At 35.2% G+C, this 9,710-nt stretch overlaps 1 protein-coding gene and 1 pseudogene across 1 annotated transcript; one reads left to right on the forward strand and one right to left on the reverse strand.

The window, feature by feature from the left end:
* Positions 1-2,957: 2,957 nt before the first annotated feature.
* Positions 2,958-6,739, forward strand: LOC132615365 (4-hydroxy-tetrahydrodipicolinate synthase, chloroplastic-like; annotated as a pseudogene).
* A 257-nt stretch (positions 6,740-6,996) lies between these two features.
* On the reverse strand, positions 6,997-9,288 carry LOC132615363 (uncharacterized). The gene is made up of 4 exons (XM_060329959.1): positions 8,752-9,288; positions 8,202-8,320; positions 7,474-7,589; positions 6,997-7,380 (listed from the first exon to the last, which is right to left on the reverse strand). Exons 1-4 carry the CDS (start codon positions 9,083-9,085, stop codon positions 7,152-7,154), a joined length of 798 nt encoding a protein of 265 aa, XP_060185942.1. The 5' UTR covers positions 9,086-9,288; the 3' UTR covers positions 6,997-7,151.
* Between the last annotated feature and the right edge of the window lie 422 nt (positions 9,289-9,710).

The raw sequence follows: 9,710 nt of genomic DNA on the forward strand, positions 1-9,710 counted from the left end.
ATTACTAAAATATCCTTTTAAAATGAAAAAATGTCATACTTAAAAAAAGAGAAATAATACCCACCCGATAGCCATCCAACGCTTCATGTTTGTTGCTCTTGGCAAATAGTTGCCACCTCTTCATTTTTTCCTTTAAAAATCAATTGCCTATATGAATGTTCCTCCACTTTTCACCTGTTGCATTAACGATTGCCTTTGTGCTTTGAATTAATTGTCACCGTTTAGTTTCGCTTCTATAACATCAGTTTTGGTAAGTCAAATTTCAAACATAGAAAGTCGATTTCCTTTCATATCTATTTTTTACACTTTATGCATCCAAAGATTTTTCTTCTTTAGGTTTATCGATTTCAGTTAAAGGATTTTAATTTCCAGTTTTAAATAAGATTTTAGGACATGAAATTTAAAATGTCTAGGGTTATTGAAATAGTGTTCGAGGAGTTTAACAAAAACGAGAAAGAGAGGATCGTGGAATATATAATATGTAAGCAAATGAAGCGGCTTTTGCTACACCCAAAAAAAAAAAAAAGTTGTAGCCTACTATATGTGTATTATTCTTTTGTATGTAGAATGACAATTTTTTATTGTGTGTTGAATTAAATACCCTAACAGTGATTAAAGATTTAGAGTGCTTAACATATACAACAAGAAACTGAAACCCCAAAAGGAGATAAGTATATCTGTTATGGTATTGTTGTCGTGTCGTTCTAGTAGTGTTTGTGAATTTGTAATTTTGAAGGGGGGAATGAAAAAAGGTAAATAAAGACCTTAGTCAAAAGCAAGGGATTCCCGGGGCCCGAACGAGAGCAGAGGCAGCAGGGCAGGTATTCTCAGAAAGGGAAAACCCATTTAATATTTTCTTCTTTAATATTTGGTCAACTTTAGGTCTTTTGCTATAATATTCTTTAGGTATGTGCAACATTCTCCTAATTATCTTCCCATGTAACTGAAGAATACAATATCTATAACAGTTATGCTACAAAGGAATATGTTTAATTTAGCCATGGATCACTTGATCAATGCTTGCTGAGTAAGTTAGAAGGAGTCATATATAAAAAGTGCATCTTCCTGCGTCTTAACTTAAGCCACTTCAAGTAATGACAAGCATATATCAATGGGAACCTCTTCTTCAGCTTTTAAGGCTATTATATTCAAAATCTAAAAAAGTATAAGAAAATATAGGTCTTTCCAATTTGTTTAAATATAAAAGCAACTGATTTAGCAATATGTATTATTACCTTAAAAGCAAGTCAAGAGGAATTAAGGAAATGTAAAAAGAAAATTCAAGAGGAATTAAGGAAATGAAAAAAGGAAAGAGGCAACTGATATAAAAGGGCTCCTAAATTTGTGGAGTCAATTTGTAGATTTACTATGCACGGGTGCTATGCTGTCTATTTACTGCAACAAGCCAAAAAAAATGATTAAATGCTGTTAGTGAGGCTCGATCCCTGGTCACCACAGGGGCAACAATTACCCTTTGCCACGGGCCAGGGGCGGAGCCAGCACTTCGGTTGTGGGTTCGTTCGGCCGAACTCAGTAGCTTTTGTCCAAACCATATATTTATATTAAAATTTTTGCTAAATATGTAAAAATTATTAATTAAGAACCCAATAACTTTAAAGAATTAGAATCCCGAACCCACAAGCTTTGAATCATGGCTCCGCCTCTGCCACGGGCACTATTAAGCCATTTGTTACACAGGGTGGCAGTATATCAATTTATACAATCTGATACGTATGTATACATCTCCGAAGCTTGCGGGTGGCGTGGCATCCCCACGGACCTTAGTAGATCCGCCCCTGCCGTTATGGTACGTAGAAATTTGGATTTTTCAAATGTATGCAATGGTACAAGGATGATTTATAGAGGTTTGAAAACAATATCATACATGTAGAAATTATAATGTGTTAATCTGTTACTAAGCATGTGTTCTTTAAAAGAATTCAACTTTTCTTCCTGAAAATGAAGGATATTTTTCAAATTGGTTCGAAAATAATTCGTGTGAGTTTCTGTTGGTAATGAGAATGAATAAAGCCTAGGATCAAATAATCTCCAATGTTGGATTATATCTGACGCGACATATTTTCTCACATGATCAACTTTACATGCACTTCAAAAAGGGAGATCAATGTTCGACAAATAAGAGATTTGGTTATGATAGAACAACCGAAATGAATGAAAGCAAAATACACCGGAAGTATCATCGACAAGAAAGTATTAGGTGAGATACGTTTACTTATATGATTTTACCTGATAAAATCAAAATAAGTAGAAACAAAAACATGTATCTAATAAAACGTTGATTGTTCATCTTGATATGTTCAAATGATATCCAATTATCTTGACATCAACAAATAAGTCACCATATGATGATCGATATTGATCTTTCACAAATATTTATACTTTATTCTTTCATGTATAATCTTTTATTGATTACCTTCTTTACAAAAATGTGTACAATCTAACGTCAGCGATATCAAATCATTTTGATCACATGACTCGACCGTGCAACGCACTTATGAGAAAGTAGTATGGGCTAAAAATATAAGTGTAAACCTTAAGGATCGAGTTAAATCAAATGAAGTACTCATAAAACACATTAGAACTGAGCAGATGAGTATTATCCTTAAATAGTGCCTTTATTTTATTGAACTGGTATTGAAATTAGAAGACTGATTTAAATGTTCAATTTGACAACCAATCATGACCGGTCTCTTCCTTGATGGGAAGAATCTTTCTATATATAAAGAGATAATGGTAAAAAACAGTATCACTTTTTTTTACGTGTTTGCATTTCATAACTGAACTATCATCAAGTATTTATCAAACACAAAATTTTATGAGCAAATTAAGTTATCACGCGTAGCTTCAAGATATATTTTGATAAATAGTTGGTGATAGTTGAGATATGAAATGCACACCTACTAGCAGTTAGAAAACTCACAAAACTGTGATACTTCAACTTTGTGTTTTGACCATTATTTCATATATAAACAAACATTCTTGAGCGGGTTCCTAATTCAAGCAATCGATAGTCGTCATTTCCATCACAAGGATTGTTTTGACAGCCATAAAAAACTAAGCATCTCTTCCTCTTATCGACAGGGAGACATGTCATCCTTAATTGTAGGTCGCTATCATTTCTACAGTTTCAATATCATTGAAACAAAGAGGTATGTTGCTTGAGATCAATACTTATAACAATTGCTTTTTCAAAAATACCAGGTAGCCAGCGATTCTTTAATAAAATCGTTTTCATTCACGTTTTGTGCTTTATCACTCAAATCATGAAAATGGTGGCAAATAGTTGCCACCTCTTCATTTTTTCCTTTAAAAATCAATTGCCTATATGAATGTTCCTCCACTTTTCACCTGTTGCATTAACGATTGCCTTTGTGCTTTGAATTGATTGTCACCGTTTACTTTCGCTTCTATAGCATCATTTTTGGTAAGTCAAATTTCAAACATAGAAAGTCGATTTCCTTTCATATCTATTTTTGTGTGAGCAAATTAAGTTGGAAAAGCCATAAGTTGTGTGATAATTTCAATGATTATTGTTTGTTGCCAGGAGATGGAGGTCCCAAATAGCAGAAGTAATTCCAAGTTTCCACCTCCCTATGTGCGGTTTTGAAGTTAAAAATAGGTAGTACTCCCTCCGTCCATTTTTACTTATCCACTATGTCCAATTTTACTTGTCCAGTTTCGAAAACTAAGAGATAGTTTACCTTTTGTACCTATTTTACACTTATTATTAAGTACTATAGTTATTTTCAATGCATTTCCCAACATATACTAATTAGGAGTGATATAATAAAATCACCATTTTATTTATTGCTTCTTAAGCAGGAGTGGATTTAGAGGGTTGGGAGGGTGTTCACCCAAACACCCTCGGCAAAAAGTTACATTGTAACCAATGCAAAAAGTTAGCTCAAGCGGTCGGGTGTTCAAAATTATCTTTAGTGTCCTAGGTTTGACTCTCATTCTTAAAGGGTGTGCCAAGTCAAATATGGACGGAGGGGGTGTATATCTGCTTTTAGTTTCTTTAGGACTCTTACAGAGTTGATTTGGGGTTAATGTGATCAAGAATTTTTTCTTTTCCTTCAGTGTTCTTACTGTTCTGAATTGGTTTGAGGAAATGACATGTAGTTAGGTGTTGCTCTGCTGGCGGGTTGAAGTGCACACTGCTGTTGACTGGTCTAGTTCATATTGGATTTATGCCACTTCTTGTTTAGGTATGTCAGATAAGAGTACATGAATTATTTGTATATAATTGGAATGTAGTGGCGTTTTGGGGGTTATTTTCAATTCCCCAACACTTCATGCAAATGGCAACTATGATTATTGCAAGAGTTGTCAGAGGCGAAAAGGTCAGGAAAAACCACAGGTTGCTGGGGATTTAAGAGCAAAGGACAGTTAATCCTATTTGAGGAAAGTGTTAGGTGAGATGATAGAAGAAAGAATGTGGTACAACAAAAACAATAATAACATACTCAGTGTAATCACCATCACAAGAAAGAAGACATTTGCCAATAAAATAATTTTTATTGCCATAGATAGACTATTGTTGCACAAAGTATTTTTGGCAACAACATTTTTGTCGTTATTGCATAAACTTTTCCCATCGGTTGTTATTGTAACGACGTGCAACAACTTTTTTGTTGTTGCTAAAAGTACTTTTTGCAACAACATTCAATACCATGACAACAAAATTAAATTGTTTGGCAATAGAAAAAAAATTCATTTTTAAAAGATTCATCATATATGCCAACAATAAAACTAAGTTGTTGCTAAATAGTGAATTTTGCCAACTATATTATTTTTGTTGCCAAAAGAGCTGTTGCAATTTCTCTGCTTTTTAGTAGTGCACACAAGTGAGGTCTAGGGAGAGTAGAGTGTACGCAAACCTTACCCTTACCTTCACATGTAGAGAGATTGTTTGCGATAGACCCTCGGCTCAAGAGAAAACATATCGATGCAAGTCAGAGAAGGAAATAACAGAAAAGAATGTAGTATATTCACCAATTATACTTGCAAAAGAAAAGTATGTGTTGACAATCAGAATTGACTTAATAGTGGATAACGCAATTTGTAGTTGGCAGATTAAATGCTAGTAACACATATTACCGAATACGAGATTAGAAGGCACTGGTGGTTCCTTGAGCATAGTTTAGCATCTCTTTGTGTGAGTGATTTGATGAATGGTTCATCTGTTTGGTATGCTACTCTTAGCCTTGTAGTGAGGCCAGTTTCAGATTTCATATAGTCAGTCTTCTATGAATAAATAGTATTAGGAACTATCTAGTGTATATTACATGCTTAGTTAATGCTGTGTGAACAAGATGGGGCATTCGTTATCTTCTTATTCTGATGAGCTATTAGCAACAATCGATGATACGAGAATGGGAAATGGACAAACACTTCCCTTTTAGTTAAAACAAACAGGTATAAGTGAATATCAACATCAAGGAAATTTATAAGAGAACATGCTCATTTGACCTTCTCTTATGCAGGGCATTTGCTGAGGACATAAGATCACTTCGATTGATTACTGCAATCAAAACCCCATATCTACCTGATGGAAGATTTAATCTTGAGGCTTATCACGCCTTAGTAAATTTGCAAATCGAAAATGGTGCTGGGGTGTGATTGTTGGTGGGTCTACAGGTGAGGTCAATTGATGAGCTGGGATGAACACGTCATGCTCATTGGTCACACAGTCAATTGTTTTGGGGAATCAATCAAAGTCATTGGAAACACACGAAGCAACAGGGATATGCTGTAGGTATGCGTGCAGCTCTTCACATTAGTCCCTACTATGGGAAGACCTCAATAGAGGGTTTGATTTCTCACTTTGACAGGTGCTCCCTATGGGCCCTACTATCATTTATAATGTGCCATCACGAACTGGTCAAGACATTCCCCCAAGTGTAATTCAGACATTAGCAAGGAGCCCTAACTTGCCGGAGACAGAGTGCGTTGGAAATGAGCAGTATACAAGTAATGGGATAGTCGTGTGGAGCAGTGGCGGAGCCACACTATGCCGAGCGTGTTCATCCGAACCTCCTCGGCGGAAAAAAAAATACTATTTTTATAAGGTTAAAATTATTTTTTATGTATATATAGCAGATGTTGAACCCCCTTAGGCTTCTTTGTATGTTTACTTTTTTATATTTTGAACTCCCTCGGCGGAAATCCTGGCTCCGCCACTGGTGTGGAGTGGGAATGATGATCAATGCCATGTCTCAAGGTGGGATCACGGTGCCATAGGAGTTATTTCCGTCACCAGCAACTTGGTTCCTGGCCTGATGCGTAAACTAATGTTTGGAGGAAAGATCCTGCTTTAATTTGAACTCAAAGCTAATGCCCTTGGTTGAATGGTTGTTTCATGAGCCAAACCCCATTGCTGTAAATACAGCTTTATCTCAACTCGGAATTGTGACGTCTGTCTTTCGCCTTCCATATGTTCCACTTACAGAGGCAAAGAGAGAGGAGTTAGTGAAGATTGTTGTGGAAATTGGAGGGGAAAAATTTATAGGGGAAAGAGATGTCCAAGTTTTGGATGATAATGATTTTGTTTTGGTTGGCAGGTATTAGCTTTTTCCCAACTGGTGTTGAGAAGAAGTTTTTGTTATTAGCGGCTTTACTTGAAAATTTCTTGACATGAAGATATCTTCTTTTATGTTCTATTTCGCTATACATCAGTCATACTTCTTGTTCGCTTTTCTCTTTTGGGAGGCACGTACATTCTAGCTGCTAGTTTATGAACAAGATCCTTTTCTTCTGTTTTCTGTGTTTACATGTTTTGGTGTACCCATTCTTGTGGACGAGTGTCAAAAATATGCATGCAATTTGAGTCAGTATGTCAAATACAAACTATGCAGTTGTATTTGGCCACAGTTTGATTGCTCATTGTATATTCATTTTGAATGCTAACCTAGAAGTTCTTCAATTCAAAAAGTAGTGTGTAGTAGGACCAACTTTAGATTTCCGCTAAGGATATATTTAGTTTACTACTTTCTAAATCTTTATGAACATATCAATAATGGATGCGTGCTGTTTGTCAATGTACAATAGTAGTAGTCAATATTCATACATATTCTATGATAGATGTGATAAACCTGGAATATCGTGTGTGATTAATGCTATATATAGATTTAAGAAATGACTCTGGCTTTAAAGCATCCACATCCGAAGGATTCTTCATTATTTGCTTGGATGTCATGACTTTGAATTGGCTTTGAACTTGTACTGTCGGGAGATTCAAACATGTGCAGCTCAACCATTTCCTTGCCTTCACATATGATCTTGACCTCACAGAATTCAGGTGCATTTAGCAGTATCTGATCAGTAGTTCCGCCGCTACCTTTTCTGGACTTGAGTTTCCTATTAACACCCATAAAAAATAAATACTACTACTTAAGAGGGAAGCGATGAGAAGAATTCTAACTAAAATTGAAGTGAGATCGATATGCATACTTGAGATTGGCTTTAGAGGTGCCCAAGATCAGCTTTCTTATGTTGCAGATTGGAATAAGGTCCAGTATGGCTTTTGCTTCTGTGTCACTCTCTATAAGTATGGTGTCTACTTTAACCTGTTGAAATGAATGACGTTTTGGTTACCAAAAGTTAAACTAACCAAACAACATGTATTTGTTACGGAGAAAGATATTTTTCAAAAAATTTCATGTTTGGTTTTTTCAAAAAATTTCATGTTTGGTTGGTCAAAATGTTTTGGAAAACATTTTCTCTAGGAAAACAAGTTCCTTAAAAATGAGAAAAATGACTTCCCTAATGGAAGTAAGGAAACAAGTTTCATAAGAGACATTCCAATCCCTTGCAGAAATGCAAGGTAAGGCTGTGTATAATAGACCCTTGTGGTCTGGCCCTTCCCCGGACCCCGCCCATAGCGAGAGCTTAGTGTACCGAGCTGCCCTTTTTATTCCAAGTTCATTGTCTCTTCTCTACCCACTCACGCCTCCAATTCCCACCCCTGAACCCCCACTCCCCACCTCATCCCACCCCTATAGTGTTTTGTTAGATTACACATAAATTCTCTTAGGGATAAATTTATTTTGCTTACTTACCGAATAGTAGAAAATAAATAAGGGATCGACTTGTTTTCCAAGAAAATATTTTCACGGGAATCATTTTCTTTCATACCAAACACACCGTAAGAGATGCTGTCATTAATTGTAAAAGTATACCTTAGTAGCAGCGGATGCATCAAAGAACTCTTGAAGGAAGAGCCTCCTCTTGCCTCTTTCTTGAGCCATGTAGTTCTCCTTGTGCTCAGCACTTACCTGGCTTACTGGAATCATTCCCACTATTGTATGTAACAAGTCGTCAATGTTTAAGAAATTAAAATACTACAAAAAAGAAGGGATAATTACATTTTTGGAACGCTCAAAAACATAATAGTCAAAAAATATATAGGTTTTTGTACATTAAGTATAAATATACATATTGTATTCGCAAAGTATAATGTCCAGGTTTTGTATATTTAGGCTACCGCCCTAATTAATTTCGGCCGACGGGTCAAAAAAAAAAAACAAAAAAGAATTAAAATTAGCTACGAACTTCGTTGCTAACCCATCGCTAAATTGTCAGCTAACAAATTTTTTGATATTCAGTCACTAATTTATCGCTAACAAAGGCTTTTGATATTTGTGAACAAATTCTAATTTGTCTGTCGCTAATTCTTTGTTCTTTTAATAGTGAAATGAAGGAGACGGAGATAAAGGGTTAGGTACATACAAGGAGTAGGGATGTAGTTAATTTGAGGAAAGATATGAATGAGAAAAACAATGGTATCCACAGCATGATCGAGAGTCCATAGAAGAGCATCCATGCTTGACTCCTTGCTAATCATCTTGCTATTTCCAACAACAACATAAACATGATCTCTACCTTTGTTGTTGTGGAAATCAAAGGAATATAAACTATTACTACCATCTTCTTCTTTGATGGTGGCCAGCTCCCTATTCATCTCAAACAACTCACTTGCTGCCACATATTCTATTTCTTCTTCTTCTTCTTCAATCTCATTCCCTAAACTACTCTTAATCTTTGTATTTTCTCTACTCTTCATCACATATAATTTCCCCTGCTTACTTCTAATAGATGTAAATAATTTGTATCTTAATTTCACACATCTTTTCGGTCATCTAAATGGGCCAACCCCTACTTAATTTTCGCTGGGCAATAATTTTCCTGATGACACAATCAACGAGACTCGGTGCTTCTTGTTTCTTCTATAATTTATTAAGACATGAAAAGAGGTGATTTATAATTAAACAACTCTTGCACATAATAATGCGACCTGTCATATATGAGAAAAACACAAAATGATCTCTTATGTTTGAGAGTAGATTGTAAATAGTCCCTTAAGTATGTACTTAACAGTTTTGATTTTTTAAGTTTATCAAAAGTTAACATTTTTAGGTTTTGTCAAATATTTAATAATTTATGTTCATTAAATTTGACGGAAATAGCGGGAAAAAAAAAAAGAATTAACCACAAACACCAAGAGTGTCCCATGACATCCGAAAGTATGCAAAAGAAAACCTGAACTAGACACTAAAAGGATGAAAAAGATGGTAGAAATTACATCTCAAAAAACTGCATCATACTCAATGTATAAATAAATGAAAAATAGCCAAAAACTATCATAATTAAGCAAATAGAGTTTGGTAAATATTTGACGAAGACTAAAA

The sequence above is a fragment of the Lycium barbarum genome, chromosome 10, assembly GCF_019175385.1.
Source record: "Lycium barbarum isolate Lr01 chromosome 10, ASM1917538v2, whole genome shotgun sequence".
NCBI lineage: Eukaryota > Viridiplantae > Streptophyta > Magnoliopsida > Solanales > Solanaceae > Lycium > Lycium barbarum.